At 34.4% G+C, this 22,803-nt stretch overlaps 1 protein-coding gene and 1 pseudogene across 4 annotated transcripts; one reads left to right on the forward strand and one right to left on the reverse strand.

Moving 5' to 3' along the window:
* Window positions 1–1,983: 1,983 nt before the first annotated feature.
* LOC116107666 lies at window positions 1,984–11,030 on the forward strand. 4 transcript variants are annotated; one of them, XM_031393959.1, is made up of 9 exons: window positions 1,984–2,624; window positions 4,359–4,450; window positions 4,816–5,516; window positions 7,666–7,736; window positions 8,549–8,638; window positions 8,751–8,963; window positions 9,065–9,202; window positions 9,579–9,714; window positions 10,246–11,030. In XM_031393959.1, exons 1-9 carry the CDS (start codon window positions 2,259–2,261, stop codon window positions 10,407–10,409), a joined length of 1,971 nt encoding a protein of 656 aa, XP_031249819.1. In that variant the 5' UTR covers window positions 1,984–2,258; the 3' UTR covers window positions 10,410–11,030. The 4 variants fall into 4 exon arrangements, with proteins under 4 accessions (XP_031249819.1, XP_031249820.1, XP_031249818.1 ...); XM_031393960.1 differs by lacking the exon at window positions 4,816–5,516 and adding an exon at window positions 5,939–6,639 and having other exon boundaries at window positions 10,249–11,030; XM_031393958.1 differs by lacking the exon at window positions 4,816–5,516 and adding an exon at window positions 5,939–6,639 and having other exon boundaries at window positions 1,985–2,624; window positions 10,246–11,029.
* Window positions 11,031–15,926: 4,896 nt separating this feature from the next.
* On the reverse strand, window positions 15,927–19,893 carry LOC116107644 (annotated as a pseudogene).
* Between the last annotated feature and the right edge of the window lie 2,910 nt (window positions 19,894–22,803).

Below are 22,803 nucleotides of genomic sequence, written 5' to 3' on the forward strand. Positions count from 1 at the left end.
AAGGCCTTGTTGAATGGGAGGATTACCCCCTCTTATAAACTAGTAGGCTTGAGCGTGCCTAGTCGGTGTGAGACTCCAACACTCTCCCTCACGGTCAAACCCATATATTGGATCACGTTTGTTATTGGAGGTAGTTGTTGGCTCTAACTCCTCACCTGCTGGTCAAGTACTCAGCTAAGCTAAACTTGGGTTCTGATACCATGATTGAATTTGAGGTGAGTCTGACTCCTCATCCAATAAGACATTGTTAATGGAAGGATTATCTCCTCTTATAAATAAGTAGACTTTAGTGTGTCTAGTCGGTGTAAGACTCCAATATAATAAAACACTTTACAAAACTAAAACAAAACATATTGGATCTTCATTTAAATTTAGCGCGCTTATAAAGGGTCAATCTTGATTTTCCTTGCAAACAAACACCTGAATCAAACACATTACGAAACAAAGAAAATCAATGAAAACCATTTTGAATCTTCATTTGGCGTGCTTAGAAATGATCGATCTTTATTTTCTTTGCAACCAAACACATTTCTAATTATTTTAGCAACCAAATACCTTAGAAAACTAAGAAAATCAATGGATGGATCTTCATTTGGCATGGTCGGTGAAAATCGAACCCATTACCACATAATCAAACATTGAACAAATAACATAAACATATTTTTTTTTTTTAGTATTAAAATAAAAATATTACTATATACAATTTTTAACTATAATATGGATGGGTAGGTTTGGATGATGTTGATTTGGGTAAAAAATTTGAACACAAAACCTTACCCATAAAATAATTAAAAAACAAAAAAACAAAAAGTTAGGTCATGTTGATAAATTGATTTATTTATTTTTTATATAAGCCACACATGTGGCAATCTGAGTGTACTTTCTCATGATATCTTATCTACCAAGGACCAAAAAAGTAAGGGCTAGATAAAAATGATTATATTTATCAATAATGCAAATCAAATTGGTAATGATAATATATTAAACCAAATAAAATTCACATTATTGATCGTAGGATTAAAATTCACAGACATATTTCAATTTGATAATATTTATTAGTTTATAATTTTGTAAATTTTAATAGTTCACTACATTATATCACCGAAAAGTGAATTTTTATTATTTTGAAAACTTTAGGAAGAGTTTTGTTATTTCTCTTCTGTGGTCGGATGTCAAACTTTCATTTGAAGTTAGTTATACCAAGAGAGTATTGTGTTCGACTTATAGGAAAAATATCTATCTCATTTGTACAATTACCTTAATCTATTACGTTTGTAAGATGTTTTGTGATCTTGAGAAATATGTAAACTGTAATGCAGAGCTCGATACCTTCATTACCTAAAAAAAAAAAAGTCATTCTAAATAATACAATAATAGAAACTAATTTAATTAAATATCATTTAATAATTAAATTAACCGTTCTTGTGGCTTCTTCACATTTAGACCCACATTGAAACAAAATAAAAAAGAAAAGAGAATACATCCCTCTGGAAAAAACTTTGGTCCCTTTTATTTTTGTCTGTATTTTGTTGTCTTTTCCAAGGACAGCTATATTGAAAACTGGCAAAAAACCCCTATATTACCAGGGATTTTTTTAGAGTCGTATTTTTTTTGTAGGGTCCAAAATGCGCAAAATCTGGTTTACATCATTACATGACGTATAAAATTAGCGGAATTATGAAAAGCAAACAGCTATTAATTAACTGATAATTCTATTAAAAGTAGAACTGTAGAACTAGTCTAATAATTATAACAATAAATTAGAATATTTTAATTCTGTAAAAATTCTTCAAACAACTATAGCCAACAAGGACCCTTTTTACTGTATTTTTTAAGGACTATTATTTTAGAAACTACCAAAGTTATCTCTAGATTAAGGATTAAGTTAACTCTAGGGATGTTTTTGCTAGTTTTTGAAAATATCTGTCCTTGGTTGGGTGAACGGAAACAACAGCGAAAACACAGACCCAGAATCTAGCAATGCTTTCTGTTTTTGACCATTCCCTTCCTTCGAAGAAACTTCCAAACATTTTCTCTCAAATTTTCTCGAGAAAGTTAACCCAACCAAACAAACAAACAAACGTAAACAACGACGCCTCTTCGCGAAACCTGCCACGAATTTGTCATCATAATTTACAACCAATCTTCTTTTCCTTCTTCTTCTTCACAAACGCCATTTCAAATTCAAAGTTAAGATTCCCCAAAACAGCGTCGTTTTGACCAAGATCTCCGAGTTCAAACAGTTAACCACCGCAACAATGACGTGTCCCGCGAACTCCATAACCTACAACACCTCGCTCTGCGCGTGTCCGCCTGGCCAGCTGGCCGGGCCGGCCACCAGCTGCCACGTGTACAACGAGAGCTCGGGGTTTGTGACGGTTTCTGGAGTGCAGGACTACTTCAGCATGTCGTTTCCCGAGACGTTGTTCGCGTTCGATTCTATCAAGAAGTTTAGTCAGTCACAGGCGGTGTTCTTGGAGGGCACGCTGGTGATGGTGGTGAGCTGGCTGCTGCTGTGTTTCTTTTTGAGGTTTACGAATGTTGGCGACGGCCGGAATGTTTGGTTTCGACTCCGGTGGTGGATTAGTCGCCTCGATGTTTGTTATGCTACAAGACATTGGCTGGTAATTAAGAACAAATAAATTAAATTAAATTATTTAAATATTTATTTATTGTTATTATTTTGTTGGACAATAAGATTCCATTACAGTCATTGGAAAGAGATAATTTGGATGGTGGAGATATGATTTGATTCAATCTTCATATTTAATGCCTATATAATTTCTGTTCAAATGCATTTATTCAATTAACTCAAGGATTATGTCAAAACTTGTGAAAAAATTATGAGGCTGTTGAACCTCTATATATTGTTTGAGTTTGAGGAGGATATTTGCACCCAAAATTTTACTCGAAACACTGGTTTTATTAAATGCATGCATCAATAGAATTATAAAATGTTAAATTTTTTTCAATAAGTTTTTATGTTTTTCATCGTATTTTTATTTAATAAGGCATTAATTAATTGATTTCATGTTGTAATTATGGAAGTATTATTGGGCTTGTAAAACAAAACATCCATAAATGTTTTATACTGTATTTGAATTGTGATCAGTCTATAATATAGTTAGAGGAATTATTTTATTGCTATGCTATTGGGACTAAAGTGATTGTAAAGTTATAGGAATAATGGCTTAGTAACATAATTTCTTACCAATAGGAGAAAGTCATCCATATGAATATCCAATGATATAATGCCACATATGCATTTGTTTTAAACCAATCAATTATGGTTGTAGTTATTTAGATTGGGTCCTACCAATATTTCTGATGTTACTAGTGTGATGTTTTATGTTAAAATTTTGTTGTTGCACATTAGCAGTAAGCATTATGGTAAATTATTGGTAATGTAGTATGGTCAATGTAATAAGTATTGGTAAACTTGTAATATTTTATGGATCTTATGTTCCATACATAATGTTTAGTCACATATGTCTTATTGCAAATATAACATTTTTTTTTTTTTTGAAAATTAATAACTTCAACTAGAGTAGAACTTTCTATTGTATTATAGCTTAAATTAGCCAGCGGTGTTATATATTGTAATTACTAATTACTACTTTTGACATTGCACGTTACTACAAAATATTATGTTAACACTACTTTCTCCTAATGTAGTATGATCTGTCTATTAAGTATTGTTGGACTTATAAAATAAAACATATGTGCATGTTATATATTGTAATTGTATTGGGATCATTCTATAATGTTGTTGGAGGAATTATTTTGTTTCTATGTTATATGGAGTAACATCCAGTAACATTATTGGAATAATGTCTTTGACAACATATAGTGTCAAATTAGTAACAAATTATAGGAGAAACTCTTAGGTGGGATGCGGTTACAATGTCATCCGTGTGAATATCCAATGATATAATGCCACATATTCATTTGTTTTATATAAAGCAATAATGATTATGGTTAATTAGATTTAGCTGAAAATAAATATATACATGGTTGATATCATTGGACTCGTTTGGATGACGTGGTGTGCCCATCCCACTTAGGGTTTTTTTTTCTATCAATAAATGCATATGTTCGTAATATTTACTTGATATTAAAAGTTTGTCATTGCATATTATCAGTAAGCGTTATGGTAAAATTACTAGTAATGTAGTATGATCAGTCTATAAGTATTGTTAAACTTGTAATATTGTATGGGTATTATGTTTCCATACCATAAGTCATATATGCCTTATTGCAAATAAAACATTTTTTTATACAAATTAATACCTTTTAAGTAGAGTAGAACTTTCTGTTGTATTATAGCTTAATTAGCCAGCAGTTTCTTTTGTGTATAGGATGATCAGAAGGTGGTTACAAAGAGGAAAACAGAACTTGGCGGTACTTTTTCAATAGCAAGTTGGATACTGTTCATTGGTCTATTTGCTGCGTGAGTATGTTGTTTTTAGGATATTATGTTATTGTTTGGTTTTTTAATTTTTTTGATATGGATAAGTTCATTAATTACCCTTCAGAGGTTTGCCTTAAATGCTGAAGTTTGCATTTTTTGTTCATTGCATCTTCAAGGTATCTATAAAGTTTGACAAATGACAACACTCAAGAGAGTTTTCTAAAATAACAACAATGATGTTTTCCGTAGAATTCAGAAATTCAGGAATGGTCATTGACAGAAATGCAAACTTCGCATTTGTTTGTATTTGGGCCAAACTTGAAGGGTTATGAATGAAATTATCCCTTTTTAAGTTTCAGATGTGAATTGTTGATCATATGACTGGAAATTTAATTAATTTTCAGGTTGCTTTACCAAATCATATCAAAGAGAACAATTGAGGTGCATAATGTGAGAGCTACAAATGCACCTGATTTAGCTTCATTCATGAATGATATGGAATTTAATATAACCACTGTTTCTAGCATGACCTGCTCAAACTTACGTGGGCTTGGTACTTTATTTACTGGAAATCCTGGCTTCATTGACTTTAGAGTGGCTCCTCTTTCAAATTTTGTTAACTATTCTTGTCACAACACAAGTACTGGCCCAACCCTAAGTTTTAAGTGTAGCAGTTGCCGTCCTTTTCATGACCAAATGTACATTTCGTGGCAGTTTGTTGATCTTCCCAACAATCCTGCGACTGCTGTTGGTTTTCATTTCAACCTAACTGCAAAAGCTCATGGTAATAAGAAATATGTGAGCTTCGTGAGTGGCATACTGAAGAATGGAAGCGATTTTGATGATAGACCAGTTACATTTAGAGGGACAAATTCAAATGTTTTGAAATTTAATTTATTTCCCCAACTATACCATAATTTGAATGACCTAAGGCTCCTCCAACCTCTTTTTCATGAGTTTCTACCGGGTTCATTCTTTCGTGAGACAGCTGCGCTGCAGGCATCCCTTGAACGTTCTAGTGATGGACTAATAAACACCACAATGTATATAAACTTTCTCTCAGCCTACATCGTTGAGATTGAAAATCGAAGTATAATTGGTCCTGGTAAGTAAGATGGTTTTCCTGTATATAGATGATTCAGTAATTGATGAAATTACTCAATTCAGTTCACATTCTGCAATCAGTTGCTAATTTTTACTTGATGGTGCTGTAAAGCTATATAACTTTTGTATTCTAGTCNCTTCAGAGGTTTGCCTTAAATGCTGAAGTTTGCATTTTTTGTTCATTGCATCTTCAAGGTATCTATAAAGTTTGACAAATGACAACACTCAAGAGAGTTTTCTAAAATAACAATAATGATGTTTTCCGTAGAATTCAGAAATTCAGGAATGGTCATTGACAGAAATGCAAACTTCGCATTTGTTTGTATTTGGGCCAAACTTGAAGGGTTATGAATGAAATTATCCCTTTTTAAGTTTCAGATGTGAATTGTTGATCATATGACTGGAAATTTAATTAATTTTCAGGTTGCTTTACCAAGTCATAGCAAAGAGAACAATTGAGGTGCATAATGTGAGAGCTACAAATGCACCTGATTTAGCTTCATTCATGAATGATATGGAATTTAATATAACCACTGTTTCTAGTATGACCTGCTCAAACTTACGTGGGCTTGGTACTTTATTTACTGGAAATCCTGGCTTCATTGACTTTAGAGTGGCTCCTCTTTCAAATTTTGTTAACTATTCTTGTCACAACACAAGTACTGGCCCAACCCTAAGTTTTAAGTGTAGCAGTTGCCGTCCTTTTCATGACCAAATGTACATTTCGTGGCAGTTTGTTGATCTTCCCAACAATCCTGCGACTGCTGTTGGTTTTCATTTCAACCTAACTGCAAAAGCTCATGGTAATAAGAAATATGTGAGCTTCGTGAGTGGCATACTGAAGAATGGAAGCGATTTTGATGATAGACCAGTTACATTTAGAGGGACAAATTCAAATGTTTTGAAATTTAATTTATTTCCCCAACTATACCATAATTTGAATGACCTAAGGCTCCTCCAACCTCTTTTTCATGAGTTTCTACCGGGTTCATTCTTTCGTGAGACAGCTGCGCTGCAGGCATCCCTTGAACGTTCTAGTGATGGACTAATAAACACCACAATGTATATAAACTTTCTCTCAGCCTACATCGTTGAGATTGAAAATCGAAGTATAATTGGTCCTGGTAAGTAAGATGGTTTTCCTGTATATAGATGATTCAGTAATTGATGAAATTACTCAATTCAGTTCACATTCTGCAATCAGTTGCTAATTTTTACTTGATGGTGCTGTAAAGCTATATAACTTTTGTATTCTAGTCAATATGTTTTTTTTTTTTTTTTTTTTTTTTTTTTTTGGGTAAGTCAGTGTCAATATGTCTCTTTGTGTTTGTTTTTGTGTGTGTGTGTGTGTGTGTGTGTGTGTATGAAAGAGAGAGAGAGGGGGAGGGAGAGAGAGAGAGAATGTTCTCAATACTGAGCGAGTGATTGCATAGAAACTAGAAGAGATGACTCCATTGTGAAATTTTAAGGGTTGGGTTTTCCCTGAGCTTCGTAGCCAGACATCATGTTCTACATCTTTACTTAGCAAATTGTTTTCTGGTCTGTGATCCAAGATATAAACAAATGAGTTATAGTCTGCCTTTTTGGTCTCTACTGTTACTTAAGTTGGTCCATTCAGGAAATGTGTGGTCATTTTGCCATTCCAGGAAACAAAAAGACGATATTAGAACAAAAAAAACGTATATAAGAATGGACTAGTTGTCCACAGAAAGAGGATAAGCTGTCCTGAGAACCCTAAGGCTTTAATAACTATACAAGATGAAAAACAAAGGTTCCATTTTGAGATACGCTTGAATAATGTGAAAAAATTGCATATATTGTAAAGGTTAGTTGCTTTGGTCTGGCAATTTTAGGTCATAATCATAAATAAGTAGAGTTATAAGTACAATGTATGAACTTGATTCTTTTCTGTTCAAACAATCTTTTTTGTATTTGTAAACTGCAAGGTCTTTTGGTGCCTATTTCATATTTTAGTCCCATTACATTCTTATCATACTACAATAGTTAATTGAGTTCTTTTTGTTGACTTTAAAATCTATTGTTGCCTTTGATTAATTGGTACTGTATCATCTCTTTTGGAGCTTTCTATAGATTCATTGAAGTTGTAATTAATGCTTATATAAATGTTGTCTTCTTTCTTCAACATGCAGTGAGCTTTGTTGCAGATCTTGGTGGCCTATATTGCTTTAGTATCGGCATATTTTTCTACTTATTGGTGCAAGTATGATTGATTTCTCATTCTAACCTGTTTCCTTCAGTTTTTCTTTCTTATTTTTCTGAAATTTATGTTGGAGTGTCAGATAAATTTTATGTTCATGACTACTTATGTATGATAAATGTTTGTATGAGCATGACAGATATATAAAAACATGCAGAGGTGGATATAACCTCTAAACAACCAGATAATATGGCTCCAGCTTAGTGTTTTATACCGAATCTTTATGAAATCAAAATCCTTATAATGTCCCTTTTGTATGTGCTTAAAATAGTAACTGATATATTAAATTATTAAACCTGGTCTAATGATTGGAGGTGTCTTCTGTAAAACTTGTTGTACTTTCCAATAATTTCTGAGTCCTTTTTCTCTTACTTTTTTGTATTTACAAAGTAATTGGAAATAGAATCTGATATAGAGAGGGAGGACCTTTTTTTAGGCGCGCATACCAGTAACATGCATATAGTTTCTCCCTTGAATAGTCTTTAAGGCAACTCATTATAAATTATCCCAAGATAGAGTTAATGCAATGAATCGTTTTAATTTATTTCCTTTATTTTAGAGAGAGAGAGGCCTATGTGAGCAAGTAAATCAGAAATTTGGATCCTTCAATTTCATGATAGATAATAGTTGAAACATGATATATAGAAAAGAAGGGGTAAAATACCATTGATCGTGTCTTTGATAGAGAGGTCAGCTGTAAATCAATGTGCCGCTTGTGCTCTCAGCCCCTACTTTTGTGACTTTAATACTTGATATACAGAAATTCCTTTATTAATTCAATGCATTCCTGATTCTCCTAATTGTTCGGTTTGTAGTGTGAGTTCAGAATAAAAAAACTCCGCAATGAAGATAGCATTTTGCGACGAATTAGAAATCGTCGAAAAGCTCAAGAGCACTGGGATAAAGTAATTTCTTTCTTGCCTGATGAAGTATCTGTGTTTATTCATTCTGTTCTGAATATTCATTTCCATATTAGTCTTATTTCAATGGAACTGACTGATTACATCTTATAATTAGTTGAGAAAATATGTGATGTACACTTGGGATTGTAAGACTTTGCAAAATGACTACGAAGACACTGAAAATGGATCAACTTGCTGTAATCCCAGGGTTCCATCACTTCATAGTAATGGAACATTTAACAAATCTAGGTCTTCCCGGAAACGAAGTCAAAAAAAGGGCATGGATACTATGAGTTTTAACAAGAAAAGCAACTTGCCCTCTGAGAAGGTCAGGCTTTACTGATCACTCTGCAGTATCATTGATTTACAGATTCCAGCTTGTGTATTTTTTTTTTTTAATTTTGTTGTTTTGTTTTTCCATTTTCTTAGTATTTCCACCAAGTGGCTGAATATTTAACTCTGCAGAATACCATTCCAGAGTGCACCAAAACTGAAGAGGTGGAGTCTTGTGTAACAGGAACTGCAGCATATCCTGAAGGGACGCTGTCACTTCCGAAGGGTGAACCTGTATGATTCTTTGCTTGTCTCCTTGTTTAGAATTGATTTTAGCATTTCAGGTAGAACCTTTTGGAGAACCCCAAGGGTTAGGTTGAGTGGTTAAGACCCTTATTTTTTATTTAATTATATTTTTTACCAAATGTTTATTGTTCAGTATCTAAAATTTGTCACTGAAAAAATTAATTAAAAATTCTAGCAAACTAAGTGATGACAACTGGATTTTCCCCCTTGGAAACTTATAGCTCAAATACTACAAATTGTTGATCAATATTCTTGATGTTTTAATATTATCAATTGCGTTTTGTTCTCAGTTTTTTATTTTTGAGTTATGTTTATTGTTAATGTTGAGAGTTTAAGTTGCTTGTCTTCTATGCTTCTTGTCCAGCCTCTGAACTCGGAAGTGCGTAGCTCTAAAAATGGTGAGAAAAAGCATTATTGTAGTTCAGATAAGGGAAATGTCTCTCAACCTCAAGCTGTAGCCCTTGGTGATGATAATATCATTCCCCCACCACCTCCACTTGGTAACAACTGATCTTTTAAACTTAGACCTACTTGCTCTTTTTACCGGCTATTACAGCTATTTTTTTTTTTTTTGTTCCTTTCTTTTTTCTTTTAATTGCATGGATTGAGGTCTTTGCTTTTACTATCTGCACATGCATTGCCATTTTTAACAATTCAGTAAATTGATATATATTTGCCTTTCCTTTAATATGTTTATCTGAGGTTTAAGGGATATGTTTACTCTGATTCTTATTATCTAGAGTTATATACATATTTAATACAAATTAGGTGGAGAAAAATTTGATGTAACTATCTATAAGAGAATCTTTATACTATTTTTTCGATGACCTAAATTAAAAAGATTGTGAAAGTCTGAAACACAGAACGGTCATCATTGAGTCAGATTTTTACTATTCACCTTCATTTCTCAATGGGCCTGATAACAAACTTTCAGTGGAGATACTTCCATCTTAGAACTGCATTAGATATTGTCCCAACATTAAAACTTTTAGTTGCTTTGTTTATGTAACTTTGTTGCTTATCCGATGCAGTAGTGAAGGCTGGCTCTGAAGTAGAGATGTCTGAAATCCAGAAAAATTTTCAGCAATTATATGACTTCAATGTAATGCTGAGGGATAAGTTAGTCGCTACACAATCTTTGCTCCATGACCTAGCAGTTAAGCCTTCGTCTCCAGTAGCAGAAAGCGAAACATAATTGTGAAAACACCAAAGAGTTGCTACCCTTGCTTACAATTCTGCCAGAATTTGCCTTCACATTTGTCGAAGTTTCTTAGATGTTTGTCCTCGGGATTTGACCTTTTAAGTATGTAGCCTGGCCCCTCGTTGATCTTCCACAGCTGTAACTTACAGGCTCAAGTCTTGCCGCGTTCAAGGTCACTGCTTCGTAATAGAACGGCATGGGGAAAAGAAGAACAACTTGGGCTTATTAATTGATGATCAGCAATGACAATTTTATTGATATTATTTGTGTGGTTACAGCTTTGCTATATCTGTCCAAGTAAAAGATGGCCTGTGGGCAGGCTGCAGAATTTGAGGTTCTTTGTGCATTCTGCTGATCTTGCATACGATGTTCGCCAAGCGATACGTGTGTCGAAAGTATCGCGATTTCCTCTTGTATATGTTTTAGTTCTTTATGATTGGGAAAACAAATTGGAGGAAGAAGAGAAAAACATGGAACCATTCTCTTATGATTGAATTTATTCAATTTATTCAATTACCTATAAAGCTAACCAAATTCTGTGTATGAAGGGATTTCTTCACATTCAATGCTTCTTATCTTCTTCTCTACTTGGGTTTTTATTTTTTTTTAAATTATTATTATTATTGAAGTGTGTATTATTTTATTTTATATTTTTTAAAGGGTTCTTTTTGATAATTTTAGAAGGTATAAATTTTTTCAGTTATTCCCTATTTAACCAGTTTTTAATTGTTGGCACTTTTGCTCTTAGCCATTGTGTTTTAACTTTTATTTATATTTATATTTTCTTTATTTGTAAGTATATGTATATCAACAGTATTTTGTGTATAATCTTTCTACAATAATATTATACTTACAAAGACTCTTTATAAATGAGCAATGTTAGGTTCACAATCTAATTTTATAATCTTTTCTTACAACTCTTGAAGTGTTAGTTCACAATTGAGCAGATGTGACTCATAGCAAATAGGTGAAATCTATTTGCGGGTTGATCAATTAAGAGTTATCGCGTTGGAAGTTATAAAATTAAGTTGTGGACTTGACATTATTGTTAAGTTGTGGATTTGACATTATTATTTATAAAGTGACATATGAAAGAGTGAATATTTGTTAATGATTTATGAAATAATAGCGTGACCTATATGTATATATATTCATTTTAGAAAGATTATGCTTGAATGTTATTCGGTTCAGCAATAAAATATCATTGTTGTCAAATGAGTTTAATATAATAGAAGAATGTTATGTTTACAATCGAGTTATGAGTTTAATATAAGAGTAATACTACACATACATCATTTTCATACAATATTTTTCATACAATATTATGTGGCAAGATATGATTGGCTAATTTAAAGTTAAAATTAAACTTTCACCCAATCACATCTTGCCACATAATGTTGTATGAGAAATGTTGTATGGAAATGATGTATGTGTAGTATTATTCTTAATATAATAGAAGAATGTTATGTTTACAATCGAGTTATATAATCAGACAAAAATTATATAAAATTTATGTAAAATGATTATTTTATCTTATATTTTTTGTTTAGTTGTATGACTATGTTGGAAGACATTGGGGTGCGTTTGATTCATTATTTTGGATATGATTTTGAGAATAATATTGGGTAATTGAATAGGGAAGTATTACAAGATAAAATTTAAAAATTTATAAAAAAACCCCTTAGGTTTATTAATTTAATTAAAGACCTCAACATATAAAATGACAAAAACACCCCCACCACCCGTAGCTCCAGATTTCGGCCACACCGTCAGAATTTGATCGAAAAATTGTGTTACAACACAGACCGGTCGGATCTGTGTCGTAACGTATCGATATGGTATTTTCTGGCCAGATCTACCACTGATCTAGCTAGAAAAAGGTTAGATCTATGGCCAGATGTGACCGTCGACGGTCAGAAAAGGCCAAAGAAGTCCATCTTTGGTCGTCAACGATGGCCAAAGATATGACCGTCGTTTTCAGTCAACGATGGCTATTTCTTTGGCAGTCGTTGACGGTCAGATCGGTGAACTAACGGCCAGTAGCCGTCATGCTGTAGGTTGTTGTATAGATTTTGATTACCACCAAAGGTGGTTGTTGGAATCTGGCAAGTATGGGTTGATGGAGGTGTTTTTGTTTATTTTTAAACTTTTTTTAGAGGATATTTAATAAAATTAATAAATTTAAAGGGTCTAAAATAATTAAAAAAATATAATAATATTTATAGAATAATATAAAAAACAATATTTAGAAAATAAGACTGATGTAGAAATATTGAATCAAACGCAACTATTAACATTACTTTTGCATCGTCCCTATACATCATTCACATGTGGCGGCTGATGTAATGGCTGATGTGATGGGTGACCCCATCTTCCGCGTTTGCGAGTTACCACGTCATTTCCCCAAAATTAAAACAAAAAAAACTATATTTCGAATTTCACTTTCCCCCTTAATCAAATCCTAATCTCAAAATTCATTTTAAAAATACTTGCAAACACTAACGTTCAAGTCTCCTTCTCTCTCTCTCCTGCCACCACTCGACCCCTCTTCCCCCTTCAGCTCGTCCTCTCTCCCTTATCTTCGTGGCCTCTCAATTTCCGCCGCCGCACCTTGCTCTGTCGCTGCCTTGGGCTGGTTGTAGCGCTGGCCGATGAGTTGGTGGCGTGTGTTTGTTGGGCTAAGGATTACGATGGAGCTGAGTTGATTTGGAAATTACGGTATAGGGGTTTAGCAGGTTATTTTAGGACAGGAGTGCTTGAGTTCTTTTCAACTAAAGCTTCTTTTTATAGTTTCTGTTTTCAACTACTTTCATTCACCATTTGTGATTTTCTAGTTTATATTTTACTCAAAACGACATAGGTACTGGACAGTTCAGGTTACTTCTGCTCATTGAAACTCATTGGCTAATGGCCGTTAATGATAATTCTCACAAAGAACTTCAACAGAATTTCCAGTAATTAGGACTACAATAGCACATACACAAGTTATGCCAACAGCATGAACAGTTTTGTGTGACACTTGGCTATTAACGTCATCCAAAAACTGGCTGTTCATTTTAACGTTTGGTTTTGCAATATTCAAGAATGCGGCTCATTTGGTTAGTTATTAAGAATAACATTCAATGGTAAATAATATTTTTTAAAAATAGGATGGCTTCGTTTGGTTCAAAATTTTGGATTTTTGGGAAAAGTCTTTTGAAAAAAATTAAAAAAAAAGTTGAATTGGGCGGGTATTACGATGTAAGATTTACAAATTATAAAATATCCTCTATGTTTGTTTTTTTACAAAACACCCCCTATAATAAAACATTAAAAGTTAACAAAAACACCTCCAACCCACCCTCAAATACGGACAGCCGACCACAACCGCCGGAGGGTGGTCGGAGTCGTTGTAACAAAAACATTAAAAATATTTAGGGGTATTTAATTAAATTAACAAATTTAGGGGGTTTAAAAAAAATTGAATAAAGTTAAATAATATTATGAGTTTTTGAGTATTTTACTGTTTAACTTTTTTGGGAATACTAAAAGTAGTATTCCCAAAATCCAACCAAACGAAGCCGATAGGATTCTGAAAAGTGTTTTGTACATTTCTGAATAATATTTTTTTTTAAATATTTTATTTTTAACCATTTAGGTTTGTTAATTTAATTAAACATCAAGTTTATAGATTAACAAAAACACTTTCACCCACTCATATATTATCGGTAGCCGACCATTATCGTCGAAAAGTGGTTGGAATCTGTTAGAATGATCCACAATCGATTGGATTTAACTGGTCATACGTCAATCTGAGCTTTTTCGATCAGATCCATGATGGATTTGATCAGAAAATGCCATATCTATGGTCACAAATCTGGCCATTGATAACCAGATCTGGTTGTCGTCAACGGCTAAATATTTGGCCGTAGAAAACTAACAGATAGGCCAAATACAATCAATCGTACGTCGTTACGACGGTGGCAACCAACGACAACAACAGTGGCTATTGGAGGGTGATAGTGGCTTGGATGAGTGAGAGTGTTTTTGTTAATTTTAAAACTTTTATTAAAAAAAGTAATTATTAATATTTTGAATTGAATAAGATAAAATTGGATTTTGAAGAATATTAAAATATATGCATTTTTGGGTTTTTATAATAAGATAGTGGGAGACAGTGCCAAACGAACCCTCAATTTGCATGACAACATTACCCACAATAAAATGACACTTGGAATGGAAATTTAGAAACTCAAATATCGTTACCAAAAACCAAATTTTCCTCTCCCCCAAGCAGAGGATTTCGTTCAATTGGAAATAACAATGTAATCACATGATTTCAAGAACTGCATACTAAGAATATTGATTCTACACAGGAAGGCAGACAAAAAATTGCATGTTCTCCCAACTGTAAATAGCTAAAGAGATTATCCCTGCTTCTAAAAAACTATCATATTAACTGGCATTTGATGTGAAGACTAAAAGCATCCAACCAAAAAGGGATTTCAGATGTTCAGATGCCACCTGCATCAAGTACACATTATGCTTTAGTCCACCTCCATAAAAAATTACAGTTAAAACCTAGCAAGCTAAGTCTTCTACGAACATTGTAAGAATGAGAATCAGAAAATTTCAAATACGAGGAGATTTCAGATGTTCAGGCAATGAATGCGACAAAACATAAATTCAGACTCAAATTTGAAAAGAAACCAGAAACAGTGTATGTCAAATGCAATTTGCTTCTATCAGTCAACATGAACACATGGTCAGGCGCAAGTTTGTATCAAAAGGCAGAATAAGCAAGCAAGAAATTCAACATCAAGCCGCACAAAGGCACATGAGATGACTTCAACAACTCAGAATCAGGTTCTATCTTTCTTTAATATACATCAAATGAGCATATTACAAACATTTAAAAAGAAATACACTTAATAAACTTACTGTAGTTACATGCAAATAGGAAATTATATTAGCATTGATACAAGCATATAAGTATTTATTTGAAGATGTTACCTTGCAATATCATAGTCACTAACATACTTTTGAATTTGCATAGCAGCTATTAGACGTGAATCTGCATTAGAAACAGCAAATTGCAGATACAAGCAAGAGAGCAAGCCTTTGTTTCAAACAAGCCTCCAAGTAACAAAGCATTTGGCAAGTTCTAAGAGTTTTCACAAAATATTTCCATGCCGCCACTAATCAATGCAACAATGTAAAATCATCACGACATGAACAATCCAATCCATATATCAAACAAATAATTTTGTATGTAGAGCTCAATTCGAACACCCAATTCCTATCAAACCAGAAAAATGATACACATATAAACTCATAATTTTGTATGTAGAGTTCATGTTCATAATATTATTCTGAATGAAAACATCATTGAAATCAGAGGTCATATGTGTCCAGTAACTTTATCAGGCCAGATATCAAAAAAGGGTAACATTTGCCAAATCTTTAGTATCACAATTTATATATGATCCCCAATTTCATATAAAACGTTAAAGTGCATTGCTCATTATAGGACTAATTGTTGGCATTGCTCATTATAGGACTGATTGTTGGCAATGTTACATTCACACCAGCCAAGACATCATTAGCTCCTTCACGCACTCCATCCTTTTTCGCAGCCCTTTTCTTAGATCCTCCTGAAACAAATTAACAGTAGGTTATTTTTATCTTACACAAGTGTGATTACATCTTAATGGAGGTTACCTTTTAATGAAGAGCACAAAAGCGTTATAGTATGTTTACCATTGTTTCCACATTTATTCTTGCCTCTTGTCATCAAGTTCATTGCTGCTGCTTCTTCTTCTTCTGATGCTGTATCCTTCACCTCCTCTTTTCCTGCATTATATTCACTGTCATCACTATCTTCTTCATTAGATACACTGTTGCTCTGATCATCGGAAACATCAACACCAACAATGTCATCTTCCTCCATCTTCACCTCTTTGTCCATGCCCACGGAATCACCAGATTCTATCTTCTCACATACAGATCTCCCGAAAATCATAACATCAAATTTATGATCACCATCATAGTTAAAAACTAAAAAAATCCCTACACTCCACACAATTATCTTTGACATAATTTTGCCAACCATGTTGTGAAAATAACTCATTACAAATATATCTCAGACTTACAGGCCATAGCCTTTCCATCTTATTTTGATTAACAACAGCGATTGAAAATCCATTGAAGTGATTGATAAAAGCATTTGGGATTTTCTACCAAGGCTCCAACACCTAGAAAAAGATATAGTTAAGTACAAATACGTCTTTTTCAGATACGGCTCCATTGACCCAATTAATATCCCATAGACGTACTTTGTGTTAGGAAAAAGTGCTGGTTTTAATCCATACCAATTACTCAATCCTTAGCAACTTTTATGAATCAAATCAGCCAATTCAGGATTTGGCTTCAGTATTGTGGACATTGCTGCTCGGATTGAAGGGACAGTGACTCGAGTTGAGAGGACAACTTTCCCGTATGTCAGCACATAGCTCTTCCCAAACTAGTTCAAATGTCTGGAAGGCATGGACAATACTGTGGGCAAAGGTTGAAGACACAAGTTGAGTTTCTTCGCAAAAGATTAGGCCACATAGGACATGGCAATACAAGGATTGCTGGTAATCAGGACCAAATATTACTACATCAGGGCTGCAAGCCTGCAACACTGGGACTGCATTGCCTTCATCCACTCGTAAACTGTGAATTGTGGTAGACATTTGTAGTAGCAGTTCCTGCACTTAGACCCCCTTTTGTTATGAACTGCCTGCTGCTGTATATAAACTGTAAGGCTTTCCCATTTCTAATAGGAAACTCTCTGCAGGTCATAAAGTATTTTCATTAATCCAGGGTGTACTTTCAATCACACAAACAAGAAACATGCAGAGCTTTTCACGTTTAACAACCCATGGGTGACTAACCCAAAATTAATATAGTTCATCAAAGCACAATCCATCTCTAGCAAACAACTAAAACACTTTTGTAACACCAGGTTAATCGGTAACTCTGTATGGCACAAACATGAGAAATTTGAGTTTGAAATTTAGGTTTTCAAGCTAAAAGAAAATCAGATCACATCCCGTACAACGTCTAAGATAGCAATCAATAAAGTGTTATTTTTGGTCATGATCATCCATGCCTATGCTTTGTCATGTGGTCTCAGTCTCACCACGCTTATAACATTACTCAACTATTTTAAGGGTTCGAACAGAAGAATGTAGATGATAATTGGCGTGGCAGACTGTAAAATGACAGCTATTTTGAACAATTGCTACAAAACACAAAATTGAAGATGAAATTACTAGCTTCTTGGCTTCAAGGGTCGTTGGAAGGACGACTTTGAAGAACTATGTCGGCTTTGTCTTCACAGGCTTAGACATGGACATCTTTGTTCAATCGGAGAAAAACTAAACTTGACTGGAGATATCCCTGCTGGGAAGATCTGGAGAGGACCCCAGGTGCTTTTGTTGAACACTTCAATGGATTTCCAATTGTTGTTGTCATCTAGAATAAGATGGGAAATTTGTGGCTTGTGAGTCTGGGATATAATTCATAATGAGGTATTTTTTTTTTTCAACATGGTTGGGAAAATTTTGTCAAAGATAATTGTGTGAAGTGTGAGGATTTTTTAGTTCTTAACTATGATGGTGATCATAAATTTGACGTTATGATTTTCAGGAGATCTGAGTGTGAGAAGATAGAATATGGTGATTCTATAGGCATCGACAAAGAGGTGAAGATGGAGGAGGATGACATTGTTGGTGTTGCGGTTTCTGATGATTAGAGCAACAGTGAATCTAATGAAAAAGATAGTGATGACAGTGAATCTAATGCAGGAGAAGAGGAGGCGGAGGATACAGGGGGAGATGACAACCCTTGCGACAGTACCGTGGGGGGTTGTGAGGGATGTTGCAGGGGCTGCAGGGGGTGTTGTAAGGGCCAACGTTGGTGCTTGAAAGAGAATAAAGGTGGCAAAGGATTGCTAAACCACTTGTATAACAATGTAAATTCAGGTCTCCAACATACTGCTTCAATTTCTTCTCTGTAATCGTCAATATCAAAGTTTATATTGGCATCAACACCACAAAACTTGATTGCCACTCAATCATAAGCCCTGAATCATAAGAAAAAATTTCACCACTATGGCATCATAATCATACCAAAAAAACCAAAGCATTTCAAAGATTATATGCCTTGCCACAGTAAGAGCTGTGTCAAAACCTCTACAAAAATTCAAACTTTAGTATCAGAAACAGCATAAAAAAGCCAATTTTTAGTTTTACTATATAACCCAACTGAAAAAAGATTAAACAACACAAGAAAACTCACCCAAGTAGACTTGCTTTCCACAATCCCCGCAAAAAAAATGAACAAAGAAAATAAGTTCCACATTGCAGACATCAACACTCAATTAGTCGAATAGGTGAATCATTCTAGCTTAAAAATAACGCAAAAACAGAACCAAACCTAAAGCATCAACTGCTGATAAACAATAGGAACACTTTGTGCAAAGTGAGAACTAATTCTATCAAAGGGAAAACACTAAGAGCTTTCTAATGTTATTTACATTTTTACCAACAAAAAGAACCTATTCTTAACAAAAGACATTAAATACTATTTTTAAGCAACAAATAAAACAAATGAAAAAAAAAAAAATTCAGAGCACAAAAAGAATCCCCAAATGTAACACAACTTGGCAATTTCATGTAAAGAGATTGACTATCTTAAAACAAAATAAAACAAGTACAATTTCTGGTCATCGTCGATTTCGAGCTTCTTATGGCACCCAGTAGTCGGATTTGCAATATTAAACCCAAAATAACCAAAACGAAACCGTATGAGAAGATCCAAAAGAATTTGTGTATTATTACGCATAAACTTCAAAACCTAGAAACTTTATCCAGAAAACAAGAAAAGAGCTTTTTGTTGATGGAGTCAGTCGCTTCGCGGCTCACATGAGAATGCTAAAATTCTGCTGCTCAAACGACTCCTCGAGGCGAATGAGTTGATAAAAGATCGGACACAAAGCCCACTAGACTATAAATTCGGTTGTTGTAAAGCTACAAATTTGGGTGGAAGAGGAACAGCAACTGACAGTGGCGGGTGGTGGTGGTAGAGTAAAGTCGGCGGCGACGGTGGTGATAGAGGACAGTCAGCAGTGGGAGAGGTGCCATGGGTTTGTTTGATTACTAACTCCATATCCACAAAGACTTGAAGCCTGGTTATCGAAGCCTCAAGAGCTAGAGAATTACAAATAGAGATTTTTAGGAGAAAAAAAAAAATTCAAGACAATTAAAAGCAATCACGGTCGACCTTAGCAAACAAGGGGTTCTATTACGCTGCCAGGTGGGGAGAGATCTGGGTTGCCTATGCCCATTAAATGAGAGCATTCAATACCAAAGGCCCTACTGGAAGGAGAGCAATTTCAATTTTTGATTTAGGAGAAGGAGAAAGTTTGAATTTTTGGAGAGAGATTTGAGTTGGGGGAAACGGAAATTGAATTTCAGGGTTTGAAAACTTTTTCTTTAATTTAGGGGAAATGACGTGGAAATCTGATGACGTGGCATATGTCACGTAAGCTGCCACATCATAATATAAGAAGTTAATTTAAATCTAACATTATTCATCTTGAGTTAATATCTTCATATTTACACATTCTTGTAACCAAATTGTCTCTAAAACTAAGATATAATAGTATATGACGGTGAGCTAAAATAAGAAATGTTCTCTAGTTGTCTAAGTAGAGTTCGACAAACTAGGAAACACGATCCTATGTAATCTCGATGCTTCCTCATTTGTGTTAGCTTTTTGAAGGACTGGATTGGGGGTTTACCATGATATATTTCAACCAAGTTAGGATGGTCAAAGATTTATAGTTTCTCTAAGTTTTGATGTTCATTCCAATATATTTAGAAGAAATGTTACCGTCTGATCATCCATAGGTAGATCTTTCAACTTATTAAACCCTTTATTTACAAGATCAAGAAATATGTTTCCCAAACCGATTATATATAAATTCTTAGTTTTTTCAGTTACCAAATTCTTAAGACAATCAAGCAATAGTGAAATCATAACCTTATAACATGAGATCACCAATTTTCTCGAGTATTTTCTTATAGTCTCCAAATATGCCTAGAAGGTACCTATTATTATTGTAAAGCTTGATAAATTTTTTAATGGCACGCCATTATCAGGCAAGAGGTTTGGGATTGGGATGGAAATTTGCAAACTAGTTAGTTTAGACAAGTACCAAATCCCCCTCTATCTCCTTCAAAATCCCAAAAAGTACAACTTTCTAAAACATACAACTTCTCTAGCTTACAAAGAGAGGATATGACACCCTATGCTATTCATGTTAGCTCTCGACATTTGTTCAAATCTAATAGCTTAAGATGAATTAATCGATTAAAATATTTGGGGATCTTCACAAAATAAGAAACATGAATACTAAGAATTTCTAGGTTATTTAGATGTCCGATCATAGATAAATCACCGAACTTGGAATCATTAAGATACAAATGTTCTAAGATTTGCAAGCAAAGAACTAAATCGGGCAGTGACAGGAGTTGAGTTCCAGTCAAGCCTAAAACTCTAAGATCTTTTATGCCTTGAAAGAAATTGTTGGGCACAATCAATCTAGAATTTTGTTGTAGGAGCAAAGCCTGCAACTTTGGGCATTCCATCCCATCAAATACCGCTAAGATATTATTTGACATCAATGAAATACTCGTGAGATGTTCAAATGTGTCCCATCAGGTCACCACATTTTGCGGCTACATCTCATGCTGTTGGGTTTATAATAGAATTTCAACATCCATTCCAACAAGCTCCTTGAATAGTGGCCTAGACTCTTGTTTTGACAAAGTTCCAAACGATAAATGTCTTGTCACAGTCCATTTGATCGCACACATTTTTGCTTCGAGAGGTAAGCACAATCATACAACCTCCATGGTCCTTTCTGAAGGGAATGCCAAGCTCCTCCAATTCAATTCTTCCCCAAATGTCATCCAATATTACAAGGATTCGTTTCTCCTTAATTCTCTCCCACAGGGGACTTGCCCTTGCCGATTTAGAATTAACTGACAGCGTCGTCAAACATAAAATTTCACCAGTTTCTGTTTTAATATTCATAATATTTGGGGTTTGGGATGCAACCACCATAATTCTGTTTTAATATTCATAATATTTGTGGATCCCAAAGTTCCAGAAAATTCCACAGTCGGAGATATAATGTGCGGAAGAGGATCAGGCTGAGACAGAGTTCGGAATTTTCCATCATGTTGCAGCAGAGAGATCACCACTATTCTCAGCTTTGCCACCTTGCTCAACCGGTAAGGTGATCTGAGATCGATGCACCACCCATTGAAGCACCTCTTGTTTGCTTTGACTTCATCTTCCAAACATTTCTCAGCTTCTGCACAGACATTATTAACTTGTGCCATCCACTTTTGGACATCAGGCAAGATAATTTCTCTTTTTCTTTTAGCAGCATCAATCTTCCAACAGGTGCCTCTGGTAGCCTCGAGTTTCTTAGCTTGCTTTCTTAAGGCTTCAATGTTGTCATTGTAGCTAAGCAAGTAACCAATCTGACTACCAGCTGCATCCAACAGGCGGTGGGAAATTTTCTCGACAATGGAACCTGCAGTTGAATAACAATTTCCATATTCTTAAGTTTATGTTTCTGATTGTTGAGACATAGTTGAGGTTCTTCGCAAAAGATTAGCACATAGGACATGGCAATACAAGGATTGCTGGTAATAGGACCAAATATTACTACATCAGGCTGCAAGCCTGCAACACTGGGACTGCATTGCCTTCATCCACTCGTAAACTGTGAATTGTGGTAGACATTTGTAGTAGCAGTTCCTGCACTTAGACCCCCTTTTGTTATGAACTGCCTGCTGCTGTATATAAACTGTAAGGTTTCCCATTTCTAATAGGAAACTCTCTGCAGGTCATAAAGTATTTTCATTAATCCGGGTGTACTTTCAATCACACAAACAAGAAACATGCAGAGCTTTTCACGTTTAACAACCCATGGGTGACTAACCCAAAATTAATATAGTTCATCAAAGCACAATCCATCTCTAGCAAACAACTAAAACATTTTGTAACACCAGCTTAATGGTAATCTGTATGGCACAAACATGAGAAATTTGAGTTTGAAATTTAGGTTTCAAGCTAAAAGAAAATCAGATCACATCCGTACAACGTCTAAGATAGCAACCAATAAAGTGTTATTTTTGGTCATGATCATCCATGCCTATGCTTTGTCATGTGGTCTCAGTCTCACCAACTATAACCTTACTCAACTATTTTACGGGTTCGAACAGAAGAATGTAGATGATAATTGGTGTGGCAGACTGTAAAATGACAGCTATTTTGAACCATT

The sequence above is a fragment of the Pistacia vera genome, unplaced genomic scaffold (genome assembly GCF_008641045.1).
Source record: "Pistacia vera cultivar Batoury unplaced genomic scaffold, PisVer_v2 Contig545, whole genome shotgun sequence".
NCBI classification, from domain to species: Eukaryota; Viridiplantae; Streptophyta; class Magnoliopsida; order Sapindales; family Anacardiaceae; genus Pistacia; species Pistacia vera.